Source organism: Hakea prostrata, chromosome 9, assembly GCF_041222555.1.
Source record: "Hakea prostrata isolate BN-2017 chromosome 9, UWA_Hpros_2, whole genome shotgun sequence".
Classification (NCBI taxonomy): Eukaryota; Viridiplantae; Streptophyta; class Magnoliopsida; order Proteales; family Proteaceae; genus Hakea; species Hakea prostrata.
Window position 1 is genome coordinate 58714642 of NC_142608.1, and position 27500 is coordinate 58742141.

General features: G+C 36.5%; 2 protein-coding genes and 1 non-coding gene across 3 annotated transcripts; all 3 read right to left on the reverse strand.

Annotated features, from left to right (window-relative positions):
* Positions 1 to 577: 577 nt before the first annotated feature.
* TRNAV-CAC (transfer RNA valine (anticodon CAC)) lies at positions 578 to 651 on the reverse strand. Its single transcript has one exon. It is a non-coding gene; the product is annotated as a tRNA-Val (tRNA).
* Positions 652 to 5303: 4652 nt separating this feature from the next.
* On the reverse strand, positions 5304 to 11035 carry LOC149005786 (ras-related protein RABB1b-like). Its single transcript, XM_089169199.1, has 6 exons — positions 10901 to 11035; positions 10612 to 10751; positions 6946 to 7028; positions 6641 to 6845; positions 6433 to 6501; positions 5304 to 5866 (listed from the first exon to the last, which is right to left on the reverse strand). The coding sequence occupies exons 1-6, from the start codon at positions 10944 to 10946 to the stop codon at positions 5774 to 5776; spliced, it is 636 nt and encodes a 211-aa protein (XP_089025325.1). The 5' UTR covers positions 10947 to 11035; the 3' UTR covers positions 5304 to 5773.
* A 1448-nt stretch (positions 11036 to 12483) lies between these two features.
* On the reverse strand, positions 12484 to 21853 carry LOC149005787 (copper-transporting ATPase RAN1-like). Its single transcript, XM_089168256.1, has 9 exons — positions 21427 to 21853; positions 17723 to 18337; positions 17189 to 17618; positions 16690 to 17015; positions 14869 to 14927; positions 14451 to 14793; positions 14123 to 14323; positions 13752 to 14009; positions 12484 to 13501 (listed from the first exon to the last, which is right to left on the reverse strand). The coding sequence occupies exons 1-9, from the start codon at positions 21745 to 21747 to the stop codon at positions 13025 to 13027; spliced, it is 3030 nt and encodes a 1009-aa protein (XP_089024382.1). The 5' UTR covers positions 21748 to 21853; the 3' UTR covers positions 12484 to 13024.
* Positions 21854 to 27500: the final 5647 nt, after the last annotated feature.

Genomic DNA, 27500 nt, shown 5'->3' on the forward strand with positions numbered 1-27500 from the left:
CAAAATCTTAAACATGACCCATTGCTTACTAGGCAATGGAAACATCAAAAACTAAACAAGGGCAAAGCCAGGATTCAACATCGAGAGGGGCCACAATGATTTTTTTGTAGGTTTAGGGTTTTTTTCTCTTGGGAGAGACGTGGGCTCATTTTGGTAAATTTAATGCTTGAGCCTTGAGGGTGTATGATTGTGGTACTTAAACTTCATAAATACAGAAACCAAAGGATAATGTCTCCAAAAAAAAAAAAAATGTCGAGGCTCTGTATTTTAAGGAAATATCGTACTTATCCATTCACACACACACACACATCACCCTTTTTAAGGAAATATCGTACTTATCCATTCACACACACACACATCACCCTAACCCTATGGGGCCCTTTGTTATTCATGGTCAACGGCGGAGTACAGAGTGCTCTCCGTCGGAGGAGACAATCCAGACTCACAAAAGAGGGGGACAAGAAAAAAAAAAGAAAAAAAAGAAAAAAGAATAAAGAGAAAAAAAATGTCTAGACTCACAAAAGAGGGGGACAAGAAAAAAAAAAAAAAAAAAGAAAAAGAATAAAGAGAAAAAAAATGTCTGAGCCCGGGTTCGAACCGGGGACCTCTAGTGTGTGAGACTAGCGTGATAACCGACTACACCACCCAGACGACATTTGAAAAATCTCTTGAATTTTTCTAAATAAAAGAATAATATACAAAGTTAAATCTATCAAAGATGATCAACAATTAAATCCTTCACTCATTCATCAAAATTTTCCTTTTCCCCCTTTTTCTTGACATCCAAATGTAACCTAGAGTGATGTATGATGATATGAGAGTGATAATGGATCTTGTCCACCCAACAGTCCCAAACTCCCAACCCCGAGTCCTCTCTTCCTCCACACCCTAGAATATAATTCTAATTTCTACAATATTTAAAGCTATTCTATTGCTATATCATGGGAGATTAAAATTTAGCTAAACATGGAGAACCATTATAGGTGCCCACCCAAATGGAAAAAAGCAAAAAGCTAAGAACATGAATTAATGTATAAGAATGGCTTATGTGGATGTGGGACTTATTGGACCTTATAGCTCACCTTATGTTTTCTTTTACAAAAACACTCTCCAGCTGACAGGAATGCAAGAGTTGTCAACTCTTTCCCCAACCCTTATAGTGCTCTAGTAAAGCCAACTTCCTTTGTCTTAGCTTCTTTGTTCTAATGGATTCGTCTTATAGAGAGAGCCTTCTAAAGACATATGTATATAGGACCTTTCCAGCTTCAAATGTCATCCTCAACTAGAAAGAGAAATGCATATATGCTTGTACAGATTACTGAAATTAGAGGGCGAGCCTTGGTGCAACAAGTAAGATCACTTTATTTTAATGAAGTACATGATCATAGGTTTATTGTATTTTTTCCTTTTAGGTACATAAATGAGTCTAAAGACTCAAACAAAAGGAAAAACTACTGAAAAGAAAGTCCTAATCATGAGTTTACTTCAAGGATCTCTTTCAACTCAGGGTGGAAGCTTTGGAAAGAACACTAAAGACCCCATTATACAAGCTTAGGGGACCATAAGTTGACTATCATCATCATGGAAATCATATGAATCCTGAAAAGATAGTTCATTTCCCTTAAATGAGTTTACTTTCTCTCTTCTATGACCATAAGACAATATTGTTTTCCATGCTACTATTGGTGTTGTACGAAAGATTCTTACAACACTCTTGTTTCCCACTTATTAGTGAATTTCTTAGAGCAAGTGCAAAAGCCCCCACTAGATTCCTGTGAGATTCATTACAAAGTGAATAGAAGGGAAAGTAAACTAGTACAAAATTCCTGGCCTACTAATGAATAGAGCTTCATTTGATGTGTAGCCACCAATAGCCTCATATGTAGTTCAAAATTGATGGTCACTCATTATGAGGCTTCCCTTTTCATACCTTAAAGAAAAGAAAGAGGCCATGGAGGTGTGGAACTCATTGGACCTCTTAGATCACCAACCTACAAAACCTGCAACTGACAAGAAAGAACCCTCATAATGTTCTGGGTACTGGGTAGGTCCAACCTTTCTTGTCTTTGTCCTCTCAATAGAAGTGTTTAATGGTTCCTTCAGATTAGTGTTTAGTTACTTCTCTTATCTCTCTTTCTCTCTCTCTCAATCAATTACAAATATCCTTCTGAGTGATAGTATTTAGTGTTTAAGCTGGTTTAAACCAAGGTGATGCTTCGGTGGGCTAAGTGGTTTAGTTTTTGAAATGGGGCGAGTGGTAGTATTTAGTGGGATGGGCTTTAACAAATTTTTTAAGTGGTAGTATTTAGCGGTGCATGGAATCACCAAATCACTAGCTCTAATACCAATTGTAATCTCAGGTGGTGAACAGTCTTCAGCTTGAAGAACAGTCTTCGTCGCCATCTGAATAAAGAGCACAGAGCGGCAATCCAGAGAGCGGTGCATGGAAACACCAAATCATTGGCTTTGATACCAATTGTAATCTCAGGTGGTGAACAGTCTTCAGCCTGAAGAAGAGTCTCCGTCGCCATCTGAATAAAGAGCACAGAGTGGCAATTCAGAGAGCGGTGCATGTACGCCGCGAGCGCCGGCAACGCCGTCGGCTTCAAATCCGTAGGCGCCAGAGCACCGAGGGAGTTTGATCGTAACTCCTTTCAATCTAGTCTTCCTTCCCAGCATTATATGAAGTTTAGCTACCAATTGTTACAGTGATCGATAAGTAAACCATCAATGGAAACCACTAAACTATCGTCAATCACCAAAGTTGTCACAACTCCCTTTTGTAGATAAAAATGCAATGCGATAACATAATTCAGTTACATAGCTTTGTGATGATCCGAAGTTCAAACGTATTGAATCAATGGTCTCGATGCCGTTCATCAATCCACCGCAGTAAACGAATTACTAACCACCTTATCAACCAGTCAATTTAACATTGACCATCCATTGGTCTCCTACACTAAAATTTGCAAAAACAGGTGTAAATATGTTTGTTATACTTTGAATTCCTAAATTTGATCGGCAACATATGATTATTCCTTTCTTTTTTTTCCCGATGAATTGTACTTTTGTGTTTTCTTATTTTTTTGGTGAATTTAACTCATACCGAAAACAATGTAGGTGAAACACCCTAAAACTTTCATTTTTTTTTTATAAAAAGTACAAAACTTTCCCACCTAATCTTTCTTTAGTTGATTATTTATTATTCTCTAATTTTAAATGTATCAAATTTATGAAAATTGATTTTTTTTTTTAGAAGACTATGGATGTGATTTTTGTTATGAAGAATCATCTTTCTATATCAAAGTATATAAAACTTGATACGTTTAAGTATGTAGAATATTCTCTTATCTACAATTTTATTATAAAAATTAAATTATAATTTTACAAAAGATGGATAGATGAGATAAGATTTCAAACATTGGATTCTTTCTCCTTCATCTTCTCATTTTTGTGGTCTCTTTTGCTTTTTGAATCCAAATCTCAACTGTTTCTTTTTTAAGTAAAAGTTTGTGTGGCCTTCTATGAATGATCTAACGTATGGAATTCTTCTTAAGCTCCTATGATGTTGACGTATCTCATGAAACTCATTCTATGATGTCGGCATGGGAAACCTCTTTAGGATATATGCCCTTAGAAAATTGCTTTAAATTAGGTATGAGTAATGCAATGTCTCATGCTTATACGATGAAAGAGTAGTATATCAAAAAATGAAAGAGTTGACCTTATGGCTGTAAAAATATAAGAGGTCGCATTTATTTTCAGAAAATGAAATAATAGTCAAATAATCATATAAAACGACCACTGAAGATGTCGTTGAGATATGTTTAAACTGACTTGAAAAAACCTCAATTCTCAAAAAAAAAAAAAAAAAAAAAAAAGAGACTTGGTTCCGGAGAAAGATTTGTCACAAGGGTGTTAATTCATACTTTTTTCGTTTATTATAGTTAATACTATGCTTTGTAGGAAATGTATAGAAAGTGTAAGAAAGACTTTCATATGGTAGTTATTGACCTAGAAAAAGTTTATGATAGAATTCTTAAAGAAAAGAAGTATTGCAAGTGTAAGAACAGTGGGAAGACAAAGTAATGATTTCCCAATTACAGTTAGGTTACATTAATAATCAACTTTAAGCCCATATCTATTTGCACTTGTAATGGATGAATTAACCAAAGACATTCAGGAAGAGGTCCCTTAGTGTATGTTTTTTGCTGATGAGATAATGTTGATAGATGAAATTCAAGTGGGGATTAATACCAAATTAGGATCATGGAGAGCAGCTTTGGAATCAAAAAGCTTTAAATTAAGTAGAACGAAGATAAAACATCTAGTTTATAACTTTAGTCATGATTGGGCAGACGATGAGGTGTTGATACTTGAAGAGAAGGAAATTCCTTAGAGTAATTGTTTTAGGTACCTAGGTTCAATCACAAATAAAAGATGTGATATAGAAGATGATGTTTCCCAAAAAATTAAAATATGGTGGATGAAGTGGAGAGGTGCACCCGGTGTCTTGTGTGATTGGCGTATTTCATTAAAGCTTAAAGATAAATTTTTATTGGACCGTTGTTCAACTATGATGTACGATGCAAAGTATTGGACTGTTAAAAATAATCATACAAATAAACTTAGTGTAGAAGAAATTAAGGATGCTAAGATGGATGAATGGCAAAACTAGAAAGGATAAGATAAGGAATGATCATATTAGAGTTGGTTTGAGAATTGCTCCCATAATTGATAAGCTTCAAGAAAGTCGTTTAAGGTGGCACAACCACGTTCAACGGAGACCTATAAATGCCCTTGTACGAGAGAGCTAGGAGTAGACCTAAGATAAACTTAAGAGAAGTGGTGAGAAATGATGTACACATTTTATGTCTTTATCTGGCATAGCCTCAAAATAGAAAAGATTAGAAGGCAAGAATCCATTGCGCCCACACTATTTAGTTGAGACAAAACCTATTGTTGTTGTTGTATGTTTTATATACTATTTTGGCAGAACCATGCTATATATGTTAAATCAGGTACAATATTGTTTGGTACCTGATACGATCTTAGTATAAACAAAATAATACAAATTAACTATACCATTTTAATATCATATCAAACACCAATACTATCAAAATACGTATACCTATACCCTTCATTGGGAACTTGGCATTAATTGTGTGGTGCAAACCAATTCAAGGATGGTTGTTTCCTTGAAGAAAGAAACACACGAAGTCCTACAAAAAAATAAATGAAACACACGAAGCCTTGTTCAATTAAGTCAGCCTTATAACGTGACGTGTGGATTCCCCCTGGCGTATCGGGTACTTAAATTTAAACTTTCAAAGGAAGATTAAGAAACTTGTATTGGCTTTTAGAAAACAATTGCAATTTCATACTATAAAACTTTCTTAAATGTGAAGGAAATGCAAACCATCGGCAGTGGTTGTAAAGGATAAGAAACAGAAGGGCAATTCAAGAGAAACAGAAGACGTTGATCTTCTAACTTACTTCTCTTCTTACTAGGATAAGAAACAGAGGGGCAATTCAAGAGAGTGACACCATCCTTGACTACAATCCAATTCATGGACGATATATTTTCAGAGAAAAGAAAAAAAAAAAGAATGTAAAACAGATACTGTAATCAACACTTCTTCAAAGAAAGCCTATACATTTCATGTAACTGAAGACTACATGACTTTGCAAGAAGAGAGAGAGAGTAGATTCTCTTCTCTTTACAGGATAGCCAGAGATCAATTTCACAAAAATAATCAGGAACAAATTCCTATCAGCTGCAACATGCTCCCCTTTGAGAAACAGTTCCATCTCGACCTCCTGCTGGCCCTTGTGGACGTCCATAGCCAATCTTGATGCCAGATGACTATCATCACAACCATAGGATCAGATACCAAGCCTTGTCCTTTCTTTTCTTTTCTTTTTTAATGCAAAAAAAAAAAAAAAAAATGTTTTCTCAAGGGAGGAGAACCTGCCATCCTTGCATTTTGACTGGAGACATTCAGAAGGGTGTATCTGAACCAAACATCTCCTGGTTCCTAACTGGGGTAAAACTTTACCTGATCAAATCCTGAATACATACATTCTTGTTTGGCTGGTAACCTCTGATGATTGACTTAGATGTCCCAAAATGAGCTTTTAATATGGAATACTGGATGGCAGGTTTCACTCCTCCATGGTCCATAGATGCAAATTTAGACATTTACATGTAAAAAGTAATTGTGCATCCTGAGACTTGTTTGCATTCATGCATGTGGTGTTAAGAATGTGTGTGTGTGTGTGTGTGTGTGTGTGTGTGTGTTACATTTTCTCTATTCTGGATGTGCATGTTCCCTACAGAGAGAATCAAGAGTAGTAGAAAATTTTCAAAAATGCAATGCATACCAGGATCAGTCAGAATTCCTAATTTGAAATTAAAGAATATCTTATTACCTCATTTGAAACATCAAACACACCTTCTTGTATCTTCTGAAGTATCTTTGCAGCAGTGCTTATGAAAGTCTGAAAATTTGTTTTCCCTTCATCAGTATTAAAAGATCAGGGCACAGGAGTCAAAATGCAGAAAAGTTTACAATTGTCACAAAAGACTCGACCCACTGAGGCAACAATAACAGGATTGACTAGGGCTCAGGTACATTACCTCCTCAACATTTTGTGCTGTTCTTGCTGATGCCTCTATGAATATAAGCCCATTCTCCTTTGCAAATTCTTCCCCTTCCTCTTTGCTGACGGCCCTCCGATGGGCAAGATCAGACTTGTTCCCAACGAGCATGATGGTCATATTAGGATTGGCATGCTGTCGAGCATCCTCAAGCCAGCTCATTAGATGATTAAAAGTCTCCCTCCTAGATGACAAAGAATCAAAAACACCCTGTTTCAGTTGGAGACATCATCTAAATGCCAACCAATTTGACACTCCAAACAAACCATCACATCTATGCAAACCTGGTTATATCATAAACCAATAGTGCTCCAGCTGCTCCCCTGTAGTAGGATCGAGTGATGGATCTAAAAGATTCCTGACCAGCCTGTGAAAGATCCAGGTTCTTGATTTAGATTTCCATCATATCAGAGAAGTTTCTTGCCCAAACCTAATATACTACTGACATCCAATATGCAGAAGAAACATGCATATTTAATAAAAAGCAGAAACAACAGATCATCACATCCAGCTCCCATAACTTCTGATCATATATGTAGAATAAGAAGGATGAATTTCAAAGCAATATAGTAAAACATTTCTCTCCATGTTAGCCAAAAGCTAATTACAGCATCTTGTAGCCAACCTTTCCACACCAGCTCAAATATCAGTTAGATCTACCATGCAGATGTCCTCCCCATATCCTTCCTCTTAACTGCACTACTTGGAAAGCACGGATGTCTTTGGCATCTCAACAAAGTAATATACCTCATTTCAATTCTTATTCCTCAATAAAATCAACACCAGACCAAATATCCACATTTTAATTCAAAAAAGCACCCAAATTAGCCTTTAAACTTCTTCCTTTCGAGGAGTTTTTTCTTTTCTTTTCTTTTCTTTTCGGTTGGGGGGGGGGGGACTGGCAGAGAAATGTGGGATTAGATGTGTACCATTATTTGTGCATAATATACATGTGTGGCGTTGTTGCTTGAAATTGAGCTTTTGTAGGCAAAGTGGCAGATAAATTATTTCAAGAAGATAATTGTCATGATAGTGGCATTTGCTTAATATGCGTCCAGAAAATCATGGATTACCTAACTAGACAAAAGGCGGCTTTTCTTTAAGATATCCAGCAGAAAATATTCAGGGAGGCTGATTAGAGATTTAAAGAGGGATGCCATTCTCAAATATTGAACAAAAGAAATAATTGGATGCCATGTTTCATGATGAAAAGTGGGATTTTCGTAAGCACACATAAAACAAGAGGCAGATTAGCAACTTTAAAATGGGGATCGATTCAGTTAAGACAGTCCAACAGGGTCAATAGAGCTTTAGGGCCTGTTTGGTTACATGAATCCAGAGATTTCAAATATCTGGATTCATGAATCTAAATTATCCCGTTGTAAAAATTTAGATTCTGATCTGGTTACCTTTACCTAAACGTGTTTGTGATTTTGGGTAATGGGTGAGACTGTATTTCAAAAAGCTTACATTTGCCTTCCAATCCGTCGTCATGTTTTTGGATGCCGTTTCATTCCACAACCAAACATCTAATTTTTATTTACTCCATAGATTTGAATCTATGTTTGATCTCTGATTTTGATCTCCCTCTGTCCCGGCCCTAGAAGACTTTATATGGCCCACTCATCCATTAGAGTTGATTTGAATGATGAATTATCTTTTTTCTAAGAGTTCTGGCGCTGCTGAGCAATATATACAGAATTGACATCCAAAACCTGGTCTCTTGCCTTGTCTCTACTCTCTCCTTCTCTTTTCTTCCTCCCAATAACATTTCAACCAATCAAGCTGCTGTTCAAGAAAAATCTACAACGACAGTAATTTGGATTATCTTCAACCCCAATTATTCTTCTTCTAATCCTCTACAACCCCAATCTCTGACTTCCTATTTGCTTTATTCAAACTTTCAAGAACTAACCATTCCAGCCATCAAAAAGAACTCCTTTTGATCAAACACTCCCCTGTCCTTGTAGGAAACTTGATCCTGATTTTAGCTCCCATCTCTTAAATAAGGGCGAACCAGGATCTGAAAGCTCCTGCCCAGGCAGAGTCCACTCTTGCCCTGGGGGGGGGGGGAGAATTTTCTGACCAGCCCCCATCTCCTACTGAAACCCTAAAATACTCCATTTTTAGTTTTCCCCCCTACAAAGCCTTAATTCACCCAGACCAAACCAACTGTCTGAATCGACTCCAATACTGATTGATTACTCTCCCTCCTCTCCAAACAAAACCATTCGAGTTTGGTAGCATTCTGACCAGCAGAAAACATATATACCCTCATTCATCCCTGTCCAGCAACCTGAACCGTAACTCCAAATTTGCTGGAACTTCAAATCCAGCACTACTCCACCATTAGGGAAACCCTGAACCTTCATTGATTGACTCTCCAACATTCAGTTGAGATAAACGTTCCATCAAACCATTGGTCATACCAATCCTAGCCAATGGTCTTGACCTAAAACCCCCCAAATTGACCAATTTGAGTTGCTTCCTCATTGAAGATCCAGATCATGGGCTCCCAGTTGACCTCCGACTCTCCCAGTTATCTAAGACTACAACAAGGGGGATTTTCATTTCATATTAAACAGGGGATATAACCAAAACATGGTGTGCTTTTACAAGGAAAGCTAGTGCAAAATAGAAGATGAAACAATAATAAGCAGTACTCACAAAAGATGAACATACAAATTAATAAACTCATGAAAGCAATGCTTTAAATATGCTTTGAAAAAACACGATAAAAGCTAGAAATAAGTGTATGGAAAACTACATAATAAAAGAAAGCCCTCGCCAACGCAGAGCTGTTCTAGTGGTTGAAACCAACACCTCTAAGTGAAGAGGTCGTGGGTTCGACTCTCGCTGAGGCATATTAATATCCTTATCTCCTAGCTAAATAAAGCCCCTTTGTACCAAAAAAAGAAAGAAAAAAAGAAAGCCCTCACATGATCAATGGAGTTGCCTCCAAGTAAAAGTCCATTTTCCAACAATATTTAGTTGGTACAAAGATGACTTTGATTGAATATTAAAGCACTCAATGTCATATTTGATAACATATACCTGTTACCAAATGTTTTAGTTTTTAAGTACCTTTGTCAACAACCTTCATCAGTACTTGGAAATTGCATAAAACTGTTACATATAGTGAATTGATATGCTCTCTCCATATAAAACAAGTTCCATATCATATGATTTACTTTAATAGTTACACAGCTCTGACACATAGATGCACACCCATACATGTTACTCAAATAGAATACCTATATCAATATTTTCAATACAATATATCATTAGTTTGAATAGATTCTTTTAATTTAAACACAGTTTCATGAAAAAGGAAAACTAAACCTGTAGAAAAACTGAGAAGAATCCAGTTCCATTCAAACCAATGAATGCCAAGGGAAACAATATATAATTTCTCTCGCAAACATATAAAGATCAGGTTCAAGGATGTCCATGCCTTAACCATAAAGAGAAATTAAATCCACATTTGTAGCCTACAACTTGATATGGGATCAAATTATATTATCATGGTTGATATGCATTAAAGTTTAAAAGAAATCAAAGAAAGTCCAACATACAAAATTGGATTTTAGATCTAACATAATGAAAGAAAGAACAAAAAATCCTAATTCAGAAAAATTAGAATTACCCAAATTAAGGGGGAATGGCCCATTCATTGAAACCAAATTTTCGGCATTTCCTTTCAACCCGTCAGTGATTTTCTTTTGGCCATAATAAAAACAGAAGCATTCAGGTACGCCTAATCTATCAAGTCCAAACACTGAATTACAACACATGGGAGATGCAGCAAATCGAATTCCTCTTAGGAAACTAGTCCTGCAAATAATGATTTCTAGTTTGCTATTCTAGCCTATAACTCATGCTCATCCCAAAGCAACAAACAAGATATGAATGAAACCAGCAACCATCGAAGAGACAGAATAGATACAGACCGTGTCCCAAATCTGAAGCTTGATGGGTCTGTTGTCGATTGTGACCATCCGAGCACCAAACTCGACACCAATTGTGAGATCATGGACAGGCTGGAATCTCTTGTCCGTGAATTGCAACAAGAGGCAAGATTTTCCCACACCTGCAACTCCAAATTAACCGAAGAAAACATCAAGGGTTGTCTCAAAACAGGGCAAGTGCTTCCAATTTGAGTAATGGAGGCTTCATAATAGCAAAAAAAAAAAAAAAGGGAACACAACCGCAAAAGATTACAAGGAAAGAAGTCTTTACCTGTATCTCCAATGATTATGTATTTGAAGAGGTAATCGTAAGACATGTCGATCAAAGAAAGAAATGGAAAACCTGAAAGATCTGAAAGTTAGCGATCCCGGTGAAGATGGTAAGGAAGGTGTAGGGATCACTAGCCGACAGAGAGCTCTGTTAAATTAAACAAACATTAAAGACTCAAAAATATTAAATAATTATTAAGGTAATTAAAAAATGAAAATGTGTATTAATTAAATTAAATAAGTATTCTTAAAACTTCTTTTACTAGACTCGATAAGCGGTTCAAATATTCAGCTAGGAGGGTAATAAGGTCATTTTCCACTAGGAGAAAGAGAAATTAATTGGATTGTTGTTAGAATATCGTCACAAAATCCGCATGGCAAGGGAGTGGGGGAGAATTCCCATTGCAAGATTCCAGTTTTGATTTTTGTTGAGGACCCAACGCATAAAGCATGGTCTCTTACTGATTGGTTTTTCAAATTTCAGTTTGCAGAGAATACATTTTGCATGAAGGAAGAAACAGTATTTTGCAGAATTATCTGGGAATACTTGAATGTTATCTCTATAAATAGAACTTTGATTTATGCCTTCAACAAAGAAAATGATTCTTGAATTGGAGAAAAACTGATGAACTCTTTCATCAATTCCCCTTGTAGGTTTTTCGTTCTGAGGAAAATGAACACGGGAATTGAAAGTGAGAACTGGAGGATTCTAAACTGTGAAATTCGATGAAAATTGTGCAAAGAACCAGTTTAGTTTCCTCCAGTATCTCACCTTCAATTGTTTGTGACAATACCACTCTTTTCTTTATCTCACCTTCTTCTGATTCACCAGGATCAACATGGGAATTGAGCATAAGAATTGGAGGGAACCAAACTGCTTGCGCTCAATACCCATGTTGAAGCTTCTGTAAATCAGTTTTTCACAGATCATTCAGCATAAGAATCGGAGGGAACTAAAATGCTCGCGGATTACAGTGAACAATTTGATTTCCTCCAATCTCTTATGCTGAATGATCTGTAAAGCTGGTTTACCGGAGGCATCAACATGGATATTGAACTTGAGAATTGGAAGGAACCAAACTGCTTGCAGTTTGTAAAGAACAGATTGGAAGTCAGTAATCCATATTTGCAACCCAGGCTCCCTGGTTGATGCAAATGATAAAGCTTAGTAGCCCCAGTATCCAACTCATCTCCTTGCCATCCCAGTAGCAACCATTGTTGATGTTTGTGTTTCCAAACGGGGGTTGTCATCCATGGATAACCAGAGGTTGAGATAATGGTTGCTGTTGCTTTGGCAAGTGATGCCTCAAAGGATTTATTACACTCTGTTTGTTACATAATTCTTAGCGACATGGTTTAGTTGAGAACATTTTGGAGATTGACGACTTACAGAGTACTGCCTAAGATCCCCTGCCCAAGTAAAAGTCATCTGTGATCAGTCTTCGCTAAAGCTTTACAATGAGACTATTTGTGTTTTCTTTTGCTCATCTTGTGGATTTCCAATTCCCCCCTCTCCAAGAGGGCTGTATGGTGCCACAGATCAATGAAAAAAAACTTTTTAACTACTATAATTGCTCAACAGCAGGAATAACTTCAATTCCAGAATTGTCCGTGATGTCCACATCTTTATGCACTGCAACTTGTTCACTGAAACTGCAAAGTGGTCTGCACTTCTTTCCTCATAGCTGAGATAATATCTTAGAGGGCGGTCTCACCGATTACATGAAAGGACAGAGTCTCAATGCCAAACCATCACAAACTGGACAATTTTATATACACCACAAACTATTGAAAGGTTGTAATATCAGTGTTCTTGGATGGAACCTTTTAAACCAGGGTCTGACAGTACTCCAAGGAGACATTAAACTGCTTCACTTTAAATGGCTGTATCACTATCTTTAAAAGGAAAGCCAAATCATGGAACACAGCGTAATTCTTTCATTAAAGTAGTAACTGTTCATGTTATATCATACAGAATGATGGTGCAGGCTCAAACCTAGCCAATGCTAATGTGACAAGATTATAAAAAATGAAGCTCAAAACTTTCCATGACATTCAGATCATTTTCCTTCTCTACAATTTCCTTTCTCCTTTTTCTCCCCCCTTCCTATTGATGCTACTATTTTCATTCTACAGTTATCCCAAGTAAAGTCGTAAGTCTAGGTTTTTTGTATCTTCTCAAAAGCAAAGAAGAACATACAACACTTACAGATGAAAGGGCCATGCATGCCCCAGCTACCCAAGGTGGCAACCTGAACCTCAGTAAAGGGAAGAAAACCCCTGCAGCAGCTGGGATGGCAACCACATTGTATCCCATGGCGAATATATAATTCAATCGAATACGGGAAAAAGTTTTTCTTGAGAGATCAATGGCTGTAATGACATCTTCCAAATTATTCCTCATTAAAACATAATCAGCAGCTTCAATAGCAATATCTGTCCCTGCTCCAATCGCTATCCCAACATCTGCAGCCGCAAGAGCTGGTGAATCATTGATACCATCACCCACCATGGCAACTATGCTTCCATCTTTCTGATATGAATGTATAGCATCAACTTTTCCAGATGGCATCACCTCTGCTCTCACATCTTGAATGCCAACCTACAGCCATGAGTATATATGTTCCCATCTCAGTACAGATCATAGAAGGTGATAATAGGTAAGCAACTATTCATGAAACAAGCAATTCCTTGTCAGAATTTGGTGATTGGAGAAAGAGGACCAGGGTGAAATAAATCAGTGCTTCCGGGAAAGAGAAACAAATAATTCAACACGCAATTATCAAGCGACATGATTTGACTTCATGCTTGACTACTGAAAGTCTGAAACTCTAAACAGAAAGGAAACAAACCTCTTTAGCTACAGACCGTGCTGTCCTCCAATTGTCCCCCGTTACCATGACTGGTTGAACACCCATTTTCTTCAATCCTTCTACAACAACAGCAGCTTCTCTTTTAAGAGGATCTGCTAGTCCTAATATGCCAATTAAAGTAACATCACATGCCACAAGTATCCCTGTCTTTCCACTTTCCTCCAATTCCACTAAAAATTTCTCAGCTTCATCTGGTATGGTAACCCCATTTTCAAGCAATAGATTCCGGTTCCCAACCTGTTCATAAAAGAATACAAATAAGAAAGAAATCGACAAAGCAAAATTCATTTCTCTATGATATCTATGAGTATATCATTGTAATTGGATGAAATATAAAGTCAAAAACTTACCAAAACCCTTTTCCCGTTTATGAAGCACTTGACACCTTTCCCAGGCAAAGCAGAGAAGTCCAAGGCATCAAAAAGCCATCCAGAGGTATTAGACTCTTTGTGTTCATGACTGGAATCTTTAGCAGCAGATGGTTCATCGAAGAAATGGAAATGACGAGCATAATTCACCAATGCTCTTGCCAATGGGTGTTCGCTGCTAGTCTACATTAGTGGACAAAAAGCAGCACCGACAATTGTTAGTAGAATGTTTAGCTGGATTGCATATTGCAATATCATACCAAGTGAAACCGAAATAACAATCTCGAAACCAATGGAGATCTGGACTAACCTCGGCAGAAGCCACCAAAGTTAGGAAGTCTCCACGATTCATTTCTGTAAAAATTTTCACTGTTGTGACCGTCGGTTTTCCCTGTGTAAGGGTACCCGTTTTATCAAACACCACATACTTCACCTTCTGAGCCCTTTCCAGAGCATCTCCTCCTTTAATTAGGACACCGTTATTAGCACCAATGCCTGTTGCAACCATGACAGCAGTTGGTGTTGCTAATCCAAGAGCACAAGGACATGCAATGACTACAACTGATATTGCAAACATAAGGGAAAAAACAAAACAGCTGCTGTTTTCAGGCAGCCACTCCATGGGGTACATCCCAAATGCTCCACAAATATACCTGCATTGGATTAACTTATCAAAATAAGATACAGAATGGAGTATACGGTGAATAACCGAAGCCTATGAAACTTACCATCCCAAGAGTGTCAGCAATGCCATTGTAACCACTGTGGGGACAAAAATGCTTGCAACCTGAAAGCATGGCAGCCGAGTTAGGAACAGGTTCATGATCCCCATCTATCTGTTTGTGTACCAGAGAGCTAAGAAGCCAAATAACACATGGTGTCACTGTGTCAGCTACTCAGGCTTTAATATGAAGCCTGAGACTAAAACCGATCAATGATGCAATCAGTCCTCAAAGCCATATCCAAGGCTGGTAAATAAATTGATCAGTCAGCTTGGCGTTTAATCAGCTTTAGCTAACTTGTCGGTCTAGTCATTTGGGATTGCGTTGGTATTGGTCATTGAACAGACAATCTATCAGGTAGGACAGAGATCCACCCCTTACATTAGAAATGTACAAACTCAAAACTGAAACTGTACAATTTTTATACTTGGTTTAATTTTGGTCTAATTAGGTTAAGCTTGGTCAGGCCTGGGTTTGAGACCCCCTAAGTTAAATGAGTACTTGAGCCAGGAAAAAGAAGAATACAAACATGATGACTAAATTTTAGGAGCATTAACATAACAAATTTAGTTTCTCACAAGCTGAAAGCTAAAACCGAAAGACCACAATCAGATGTTTTTCTTTACTTTCCTTCCTAATCTGGGTGACAAAAAGACTGCAACCTCCTTAAAGTAGGATACACCATTCAGGTCAGTACTACTGTATTTGGGAGACTACATTCAACATGTGACAATGGAACTTTCCTGCTAATGCCCATCCCATGCATTTGATCCACAAGCTATTTCATATCTCTATTGGTTATCTCAGCCTTAAAGTAGGATACACCATTCAGATCAGGAATACAGGAATCTGTAGAAAAAACTACCTACAGAAGAAAAAGGGAGAGGTCTTTCCGGATGACACCATACAGAAGGGCAAAGAAAGAGTAGAAGTAGGAAGGAAGAGGTATTTCCGGATGACAGGGCAGGAACAGTTAGTTTTTCCCCATGGACGAAGGATAATTTTGCAAGTCTGATGTTAGATACATTGGATGTTATCTGGATTAGGTACATGTAGCATTTCATATCCAAATTCAATCATTTACCCTCCCCCCGGGGGGGTGTCCAAGTATCCCCTCATACTTTTTGCACCCTATTGGTAGTCCTGAATCTTCGGTGCTCAAGCTCCATTTAAGATGAAACTTCAGGAGGCTTGAGCAGGGGACTTTGGGTTTCTACTTGTCCCGCAAAAAAAAAATTAAATAAATAAAATTCAGCCCTATAGAGAATTGCTACACAGAAAACACCAAGTACCCATCCAGAAAAAGCAGCTCATAAAAGCAGGCAGTTTCTGCATGGAAACTAAAAGTTTTTCTTTATCATTTGAAGCCCAGGAAAGGCAAGATCCTAGGAGGGAAATCATCAAGAAAAGGGGCTCTCATGACTAAGTCAAAAAAGGGGACAGTTCTACCCGAGTTCAATTCATTAGGAAGAAAATTATTTCATTATTAACACAGTTTCACTGTAAGAGAAACATTTAGATTCTTCATAGTGTACTGGTAAATATCAAAAGTTTGGTCGAACCATCTCCGACGAAGAATGAACACACATATTATAGTTTGTAGGATAGGAAGAAACTAGAAACCAACAAGGGAAAGGGAAGAACAATACTTCATATGTGTGAAATAAATCCTACTCACCATCTGTGCATTGTACAAAATTCAATTGCAGTAGACTCTCCCACCCTACCCCCATAACCTTTTCTTTTATTTTTTAGTAAGCCAATCAGCTATGCAGTTAAAAATTAACTAGCTCATTTATTAGATGGGATTGAACCACAGGTACTTACAAAATCAGCAAACTTTTGAATGGGAGCTTTTGACATCTGTGCTGTCTCAACCAAGGAGATTATCTGGCTCAAAACTGTGTTAGACCCTACTTTAGTGGCTTGTATGTGGAGGGCACCATGAAAATTAATTGTACCACCAATAACCAATGAATTGATCTCCTTCAGAACTGGTTTAGATTCACCAGTTACCATGCTCTCATCAACATAACTTGAACCCCATACAACCACACCATCAGCAGGAACCTTGGAACCGGGAAGAACTTTTAGTATGTCGCCAGGTTGAATTAGCAAAGCATCAATCTCCCTTTCTTGAACACACTTTCCTCCTGCAATGCAAAATTCAATGATCAAACCACAAAATCATTGTGTATCAATATATGCGTACAACAAAGAAAGGATGGTTCATTCTTTTGCCACAGAGAGACTAAAGTGAGGAATTATTGTGTGAGAATTCTGCTAGTACAACTTAAAAGATAGTTATATGTCAGTAAAGGCACACCTGGATCTTTGACAAGCAGGATAGCTGTTGCAGGTGCGAGTTCTACCAATTTCTTGATAGCATCTGATGTTTTTCCCTTAGCAAGAGTCTCCAAATACTTCCCCAGAAGTACAAATGTTATTAGCATTGTACTAGTTTCAAAAAATGTTGGAGACCAGACCCCGGTGATGGCACCATACAGAAGGGCAAAGACAGAGTAGAAGTAAGAGGCTGAAGTTCCCAGCGCAACCAAAACGTCCATGTTTGATGACCCATTCCTTAGTGCTCTGGCAGCTGCTACATAAAAGCGCTTGGCAATAACAAATTGAACAATACTCACCAATAAAAATTGCAACCAATCACTCATAATGAAGGGCCCACATCGCCAAAGCAGTAGAGAATAGAAAACGTGTATGCGGGGACAAACTACCCGTATCAGGAATACAGGAATCTGTAGAAATGTCTTGAGTATCAAAAATAAATTGAAAAGATCAAGAAGAAAAGTAACCACAAAATGACGGTAGTAAGCACAGTAGTTCATTATATCATACTCACACTGAGAAGCAGACTAGAAATGAAAAGTTTGAACATATTTGAAGACTCTGCTGTATGGTTTGAAGTCATTCTCGAATAAGGGCTCTGGACACTAACTTTAAATTTTCCATCGCTCCCTCCTTCAATCACATCAACTATAGATCTGGCACCTATGAGTTCAGGATCAAAGAGAACTTCTAGTTCATTCTGAGTCTTGTTGTAATTAAAATGCCTCACCCCTTTCAAGTCCCTAAGTATGCCATCTAAAAGTAGTAGATCCAACTCAGTAGACAAGCCAGCTACAACCAAGAAAATCTTATCCTGTTCACCACTCTGTACAACTGCAGCCTCAAAACCAGCATCTTCTATCGCATTGACTATATCGTCCTTATTAATTACAGCAGGATCATACTCAACTTCTCCTAATGAAGTAGCCAAGGCAACAGTTGCTCGTTTGATGCCAGGGAGCTTTTTTAAAATACCTTCAACAGAATTTACACAAGCTGCACATGTCATACCTCCTATCCTGAACTGCCCCAACAAAGTTTTCTGTGATTTAGTTCCAAATGTGTTGGAATCTGGTAAAATCTCAGCATCAAAACCAGCATCTTCAATTGCAGTCTTGATATCTTCATCCTGTCCACAACATATGCAGTCATAGGTGAGAACATACTGTCAGAGTTTCAGTAAACTATGAACCTACCAATTCTTAGAAACTCAGCAACAGTCAAGCAAACACAGAGCTAGTCTGCAAGCATAATGGAATCTCAGTATGACTAACTTTACGGCAGGAAGGATAAAGAGGAGGGAATTATACAGACAAGGCTTAATCTAGTGGCTCATCACCTTGGCTCCAAACAAAAGTTCTTACAGACACAGAGGACTCCTCTCCAATACTCAAAAGGTAAGAAAGAAACCATATGTGCTGAATGCAGCAGTTGAAAGTTGAAAAGACAAATAAATAACCCTAAATATCAAGCACTAGTTTCATTCTTCTTACCAAGCAAAAAGTTCTCAGTACAATAAGATGCATGGGAATACAAAGGAATAAACAGGGAGAAGACTTCAAGGCTATAGCCTACGCTATTAGAGAGAGAACAGAAAATCATTGACTTAATCACATGCTTTAGCCTACGCTATTAGAGAGAGAACAGCAAATCATTGACTTAATCACATGCTTTCGCAATGACTATGTAAAGGCATATGAACTACTGGGGAATTGACTGGTAAGAGCCATTACAATAAGACACTGCAAATTCAGGGCATGGTAATGAGAAATGGAAGAATTTGTAAGATTTTTCCATGATAAATCCAATCAGCCAATTAGACCAAAGAAACACGAGTACAGGAATTTACTCATCAATGGAACTCATCACCTGAAGTGACTTGCTGATGTGTAGGCAAAGAGAAAAAATATGAAACGACCAGCAGGAGCAAGTCTTATGAATTGAGAAGGCAAATTCCCCATACCTACTTTTGATTAAAAAGATGCCACAGCACTTTGAAGACATAATGGATGAAGACATTGGAGCAAACCCTCTTTTATTTAAACATTCTCTAGATACACTACGGAAAACATTGCATGAGCATGCCTTGCTAAGTTAGTTGCTCCAGAAGATTATTAGAACAAGGACATGCATCCCTCCCATTGACTTGGTGTTCTATTTACATGAGGTTGAAATAGGAATCTGCATTTAATGTCATTAACACGATTCCCTATGTTTACCCTCAAAAGAGAAAGGAAATGAAAATATACGCAAGGTTTGATAACATTGACCAAACAAGAGGCAAGGATTCCAGTCAAGGAGGTAGAAGTAATGAGAGGACTTGCCATTTTACAGAAGACAGGACCAAGATAGAGAAGAGTAGTGAAATAGGAATAGCAAGGATGGCTGAAAAATAATATTAATAACAATAAAGTAGGTTTTGTTACACGGAGCCTAAATTAACAAGTCTCATTAAATTTCAAGTGAGTTCATACTCTTAATGTAATTATAAGTTCAACTGTAACAAGAAAAAGTAAGGTTCATCTAATGGATATGCATGTATCTGTATTAGAGTAACCCATAATGCCCTATGTGTGTATTGTCATTCGATGGAAATTTTTCCTTTTTATTATCCCCCTACTTCACTAACTATGCAAATTAAACATTTAAATTTTTCCACAAACCAGGATCCCATAAAAAAAATGTAAAGTTCTTTTAGATCAAGATAAATAGACCTAATTAGCATTCCGGTACAAGGAATGCTATAACTTGCGTCTAAAGGTACGAGTCAAAGAGACGGAGAGAGCATCATTTTATTGACACTGGAAGCCAGCCATTCATGTCTTGGGAGGAGTCATCTGAGATGATGGAGGGATGATTCTTAGAGGTTTGCCTGGCTATGCCTAAAGGGATTTCAACCAGGGAATATGTGCTGGCTTTGCAAACTCGCCTGGACATCACTTTTTTTTTCAATGGACTTACGAATAGAAGAAGATTACTTAATCTCCAGTGATTTATACCTCACTTTCTGCACAAATGTCCATTGGAGACGGTCAGCAAATGACATCACTGGAGATTCAGTAATCAGAAAGCAAGAAGTAATTAGGCAAAAGTAATCAGTGTAATGATTTGCCTTTGGGATTTATAGTGTTAGTTTTTGTGCTGACTGCTATCCCAAACTCTTGCTGTCAGATAAATCAAGATTTATTACCCATAACCCCAACCCCCCCCCCCCAAAAAAAAAAAAAAAGAAGAAGGAATCTACTATGTAAATTTTGATCATCAACTGCAAATTAAATTTGGTTAATCAAAATGATTAATGAAAAGTAGTTCTCACTTCTAGAAGACTTCTCTAGAGAAGTAAACTTATGCTCCTTATTTTTACTCTAATGCTATAAATTTGTCTGCTTAATAATCATTCTTTTGGAAGATGAGTGTTTCAACTCCCAGGATCACAGGAAAATGCTCAACAGATAAGATAAAATTAGGCATAGTTGGCATTATAATTCCAATGGAACGAGGAGTTTTTATTTCATAGGAGTCAAAACATCCACATGTTCAGTTGGAGGTTACAATTTATCAATGGTGAGAAGTGAATAAGGGTATAACCATAACTCCCCTGATGATTATCCATATGATCATATCACCCAAGTCTAGAACAAAGCAGCAATTGGGTGATGTCATCAAACTCACAATAGAAAATTTCCTTGGTATCTAAAACTGCCTGCGATAAAGCTACACCAATCTAGCATTGGTTGGTGATAATTGATCTATGGCACATTGGGTCCATCAGTATAACTCAAACCTAAACAAAAAACAATGTCAAACAGCTAAAGCGAATAAACTCATAACATGATACCAAGTTACCAACATCCAACCCCCCCCCCCCCAACCAAAAAACATAAACTGAAAATTAAATTTTTTTGAAGTTAAGGGTACAGAATTGGGGGACAAAGAAAGAAGTTTATAAAAACTACATATATAGCTCTTGATCACAGACAACAAATAAATATTCTGGAAATGATAAACTCAAAAGGAAGACCAGAGGATCCCTGAATTTTAGACAAATCCTAAAATCTCATAATTCAAAGATAAGAAAATCATCTGAACCAGTTCTGTTAAAAGCAGAACGAACTCAAATACTCGAACACGAAACAATGACAACAAAATTGAAAATTCTAAAGAATTATAACCAACCCATAAACCAAAATAGGTTGTCGTGGGGGAAAAAGCACAAACCTTAACCAGCTTGGGATCAAACACGACATCTGCCTTGTTCTGAAGCAACGCCACAGACGCCCTTAAAACCCCAGGAATTCCAGCAAGGGCTGCCTCTACAGAATTGGAACAAGCAGCACAAGTCATACCCATGACACTAACCTGAATTCTCTTCATACTCTCAACCTCACATCCCAAATTCTCCCTCTCCTCTCTCTCATAAGAATCCAAAAGCCTCTCATCTTCAAAGTCGTCGGCATCATCCGTCAGAACAAACGTTCCTGTTTGTCTTCCGGAACCAGAAATCGAAGTGAGTTGTAGGTCTCTCATGCTCGACGCCATTAGAGGGTCGAGAGAGAGAGAAAGAGCTTAATTCCTTCTTCTTTTTATGTTTTGTGAATGTGAATATGAATTCAATGTACAGACATCACAACCCCGGCCCGGAGGAGGTGGGGTTGTTCGATTATGAGAAGAAGACCAATTAGTAGACTTCTAGAGGGACGTTTTTTGTTTGACCAAAATACCCCTAAATCATCATTTTCATTACATACATGTCCCTTGTACTACATTTTAGCATTTGTACTACAAACACCTTAAACTAACTCTTGTTGGCCCAACTTTCCTCTTAATTAACAAATCTTCTGAAGAGGGCTCAGGGATTAACCACTACTAGTCTTTGCATTTACTATTCTAAGTAATATTAATTTTTTTTTAATCAAAAAAATTTACCATCTAAAATAAAATCTTTGTGGGGCATCATTCCCCACAATTCAGAAAAAATGTTTAGGTACAAACTCATGTTGGTATGACATTTTTCGGCTCATGTAAAATGCAGACTGCCTACCTTAATTTCAGACAACCACTAAAATCAAAAAAGTGGATCTTATTCAATAGGATTCGTTCACCTAACTATGTCTTTTTCTTGACACAGGATTAGTCGAAGATGAATCAGTGTACATGGAACTTATTTGAGATCGAGACAAAACTACTTCATTTTTAATCGAAAGTAAAATTATATTAATTAAAATAAAAAATAAAAAATAAAAAAACATTCCTAAAGGCATTGAGAAGAAGAGGATTTACACTGAAAGAAAGTGGGGACCACCCGATTAGGTTCCATTATTGGAAAATGATGTCCAAATGTTTTAACTAACATAAGTAGAAAAAAAAGGAAATTAGTGCGATTTCCACTTAGTTTTTTTTTTTTTTTTTTTTGGTGAAAATTTCCACTTAGTTTAACATGACCCTTTAATGGGGTCCGTTTGTTACAAATACCGTTTTGGGTAATTATGGAAACTAACAAATAAACAGATGAGATGCACGTCCTTTGGAATCTTGTTGGTGCTGAGTAGACATGGCATGAGTCAAAAGTTGAAAAAAAAAAGAAAGAAAGAAGAAGCAAACCCAAAACTGTCTTCCTATCAAGATTGGATTGGATCAAATACATTTTCAGTCTGAATTAAATATGATCTCCTTTTCAATTGCTTCTCTATTATTGTAGATGTATGCAATGGTGCCATTCTGAAAGATCAGTAATTATTATATAAAATCATTTCATATATTTATGGGGAGATACTGTGTTAAGAACACAAAATTATAGAATTTTGAATTTATGAATGAGCTAAAAAGATGAGAATATTTAGGTTAGAATTTTCTCAGGACTCTCGAAGTCTTATCTTGCATTTAAGTTATACCTAAAAGTTGTTTTCTGGGAATATATTTTGGTGTTTGAGGTTCATCAGGGCCAACTCTCGCGTACCTCGATTATATCCTCAAAAGAGAACTTTATCGCCCACAAGGGTCAAACACATGACTTCTCCACTAAGAAATATGGATCTTACTATTTTATCAACTCTTCATTATGAGAATATAGTCAAAGTGCACATAAGCTAGTCATAACGAACCCAAATTTTATTTTTTTTTAAAAAGTAATGATAATTATATTATAGATCGTTAAGCATAAACAGGTAAATTACCTCAAATGGACACAAGTGCAAGTCCCACTCATTAAATATGACTAAGAAGAAGAAAACTTCAAAACTAATGCAAGAGCCAAAAAGCTAAAAAAATGAAAAATCGACTCACCCCACTATGTATTTTTTTTTCTCCAACTAAGAAACCACTTCTTATCCATTATAGCATCGGCTCAATAAGTGGAATCCAAGTCAAGAATGTTAGAATTTTTCTTATTATTTTAAAAATATAACATGATTAAACTTGTTATATAATCTAATGTACCTCACCTAGCAACTAAATCTCCCTATAGTTTAAATTTTGTGATCAAGTTGTACCTTATAAATCCTTCCAGTGACTGCTATTAGAATATTTAACCCTAACACTAACCCAAATCACCTTAGCTCAACTTAAAATTTCTTAAAATAATCTTTAATGTTGACTCGAATCAAATACTTAATCTTAACTTAGCCTTGATCAATATGTTTTCAAGTTTCAAGGTCAAAATTTTGAGTCCAAATTCTGTTTAGGCTCAACGGGGACGCTTAATGGTCAAACTTGCACATATAGGTAAAACCACTGTGAATAATTGGATTATTAATTATGAGAATGAATAATTCTCTGATTGCATGTTTGCTCTGTAAAATGATAATGTGAAAAATTGAAAGCTAGTTCATAGTGGAAACAACAGCAAGTCCCACGAATTATATACCCATCAGATCCACCAAATGTAATAGAAGGAGAACTCGAAAAGCTTAATAGATAAATAAAATGGGGAACTGACTCACCCAAAGCAATTACTTCTCACAAAATTTAAAACACTGGTCTCTAAGTGGGGGAAAAAGGGAGAGGACCCAAAAAAGGAATATTTCAACTTTTTGTACTTTGAAAATAATTAGTTGAACTTCTTGTAAATTAAACTACTGAACTAATTAATGTTTTGAACTCTTTAATTTTTATAATTAAAAATATTTGTTTTCATTAAAGATAACTCAAATTTAAATACATCATTTACTTTAGGGCTTATTTGGTTACTTGAATCAAAAGATTTCAAATCTATGAAGTTATGATTCATAAATTTAATTGTTTAGTTAACCTGAATCTGTGGAATGAAAACCCTAGAGAGCTCTTCGTTCTCGTTCGAAAGTCAAATTCATAAAGTTCTGTCAAAATGTTTAGCCCTTTTATAGTAAGAGTGAAATTTCTAAATTTCATCCCATACCCATAAATCTACATATTCTTCATGTTTTTAATATAAGAAGATGAATCTCTAGAATTCATAAATCTAGAGATTTTTACAACTAAACGGTATAAATCTCACATTCATGAATCCAGAGATTTCAAATCTCTAGATTCATAAATCTATGAATTCATGTAATCAAACATGCCCTTAAAGAAATATAACTAAAAATAGTAGTGGACTATTACAATAGTTTTAAAGGAAAAAGATTTGTTTCCTCCTTTGGCGATTGACAGTTATGGAATGATTAATGAGTTGAAAAATGAAGCTAGCAAACCTAGAACCTCCCTTCCATTAGTTTTCCAGACTAATTTGGTCAAGATACCTTTTTCAATTGCTTCTCTATTACAAGAAAATAAGTTCAATTCGTTTTAAAATGGATCATTATGGATCATTATGGATCATTATGTATATTAGTATAGAATAATATACAAAGAAATTTCAGAGATTACAACCGATAGTATCATCTTCAGTCTTCCATTAGCATCGTCTCACACAAAGTCGTGGAAAGCATTAAGAAGGTTGGTATAGTTTAACTCGATTTCTCCCCAAGAAGCCAAAAAGCTTAATAGTAATCATGCGTGAAATATATAGAGTTTCCTTTACATCCAGGATAATCAAGTGTTGAAATAGATAAACCAATACTTGTTCGGCTAATAAATAGCATTTTTGATCACCCAAGTTGCTCACATTTACCCATAAACTATCCTTTAAATCTATCTTGAGCATCTTGAACTGAAAACTCAGGCAGCAAACATCAAATTCATATTTCACAACCAATAACAACTTTCCAAGAGATTCTATGAAATGATCAGAAGAGTTAGTCCAGAAATTATGAGGCCAACACAAAGAACTCATGAGATCCTCTGGAAGTTTAATATCACAACTTGTTCCAGTTGTATCTGGACCAAAATGCTCCACCATTAATATAAGATCAAATCTTTCAGTGATGGCATACAATTTATCATTGTAAGAGATGATCGATGTCTCTAATGTCTCTAAGGCTCTTCTTATGGCACCCTCTAATGATGATCCACATCTCATCTCTGGGTCTGGAGAAGGTGAAAAATGGACCATAGAACCCTATTAGAATAGCATCCTCAATTTTGATTGAGTTCACCACCAAAAACTTCTCCATGAATCTGTGACCTAAGCTTCCACCAGAGCTTTGCATTGGTCAATGGATTCAAAAGAAAATAATCATTCTGACTTGCCATTAGCAACCATCCCCTAGTAGAGCCACGACAGAGACCACTTATTGATAGTTTAGACAATTCAAACCTGAGAACTTTCTTATGGGAAAACTGAAAAAATATGTATTAGTATATCCTGAAGAAAGCAAAACCCATGGGAGTGGTTGAGATTGCAATAACTGGAGTTGTCATACCTTTCTTGGCAGCAATGGCAATCCATTGCCAGGATTTGCAAGTTGCAGTAAAGCGATGGAAGCTCACCAAGTCTAACTTGGTTAGGATCAAACCAAATATGTCTTCTGGAAGGGAATCCATTAGTTCTTTAATCGAGCTTCTTCATCTTCTTCTTCTTGTGCTTCACCAAATCCTGGTTGATTCCTTTCTAAACTTGACTTTCTCTTTGATTGTGATTGTGATTGTGATAAAAGCTCATCGCATGCAGCCTCCATCACAGTTTCAGTCATCATACAACTCTATGATCACATCACTCCACCCTCATGACATGTGTTAAGTGGTGAAAGACTTCATTGTTGTTTGTGTTAATACATTAGCTAGACGTTTGAACTTCAACCATTGACTTTATCAGATATAATTATAATCATTGAATTTTTTTTTCCACTTAACTTATAAAAATAGATTTCTTTTACATCTTTAGTTAATGGACTTCAAACTTACCTATTCTCCTACAATTTATCCCCTTCCTTCTTTTTTTCTTTCTTTTTTATCTCTTGAATGTGTTCTCTTATTTTTTCTTCTTCTTTTCTTGTTTTTTTTTTGGTTTTTTCTCCTTTGTTTGCTATTCTTTGTCTTTGTCTTTGTTATTCGTTTTCTTTATTTATATTTTTTATTTTTTTTTTTTTTTTTTTTTTTTTTTTTTTTTTTTTTTTTTTTTTTTTTTTTTTTTTTTTTATATTTATACATAACGGGTAATCTAAATCATTAGTCGGCACGATCCACCTTAGCTTTGAATCTTTATTTCTTGTTTTGTGTTCCTACCAACAAATTCATGCTCTATCAAATCCTATGAACAACCAACCACACAACAAACTCCCAAGGGAAAGAAATCCAAAATTTCAACGGTCAAAAAATCAGTTACAAAGATAGTAGAGTTATATATTTACATCAAAATCTCGATGCAGAGATATAATCACAATGTACATCTCTCAATGTAATTTGGGCTATTGGATAAGGAATTCAAATGCAATTTGGGCTTCACTAAAATAATGTTGTGTAAGCTCAGTTCCCTATGAGAGGCTACCGTCTCTTGCCACCCCCCTTTAGTCATGAAAAATCAGACCCACATACATAACACCTATCATGAACACGCCCACCATACATCCTCTATAAGATTCTCCAAAAGAGTAATATTACTATTTGTTTTAAGATGACTGTTATCCACATTTTCACTAATCTTCAGGGAAGGTTTACGTACATTATGCCCAAGGAATTTGATTTATTTTGCCCAAAAACTACCAATTATGTCCAAGGAATTTGAACTCTCAAGTCTCAACATCTTACTTATGAAGTTCATTACCCAAAAAAAAATCATCTTATGAGTTGTGAATCGGTGTTTCGAGATCGTGAAATGATTAAGAATCGGCCGGTTCCAACGATCCCAATCGATGACTACAACTCGGCAGGCGCGCTGGTCCGCCACTTCCCATTCGCGCAGTGGTAACTGGTAAGCAGAGACACATATAAGCAAGAAA

Excerpts from the sequence above, each read along its gene's own strand:
- LOC149005787 (XM_089168256.1), bottom strand. The coding sequence starts at position 21,747 with ATGGCGTCGAGCATGAGAGACCTACAACTCACTTCGATTTCTGGTTCC. Across the intron at positions 17,619-17,722 it reads TTTCTAGTCTGCTTCTCAGT|ATTCCTGTATTCCTGATACG; the intron begins GTGAGTATGATA and ends ACATTTCTACAG. Across the intron at positions 17,016-17,188 it reads CCTGCTTGTCAAAGATCCAG|GAGGAAAGTGTGTTCAAGAA; the intron begins GTGTGCCTTTAC and ends TTTGCATTGCAG.
- LOC149005786 (XM_089169199.1), bottom strand. The coding sequence starts at position 10,946 with ATGTCTTACGATTACCTCTTCAAATACATAATCATTGGAGATACAG. Across the intron at positions 10,752-10,900 it reads CATAATCATTGGAGATACAG|GTGTGGGAAAATCTTGCCTC; the intron begins GTAAAGACTTCT and ends TTGGAGTTGCAG. Across the intron at positions 6,502-6,640 it reads CAGCACAAAATGTTGAGGAG|ACTTTCATAAGCACTGCTGC; the intron begins GTAATGTACCTG and ends ACAAATTTTCAG.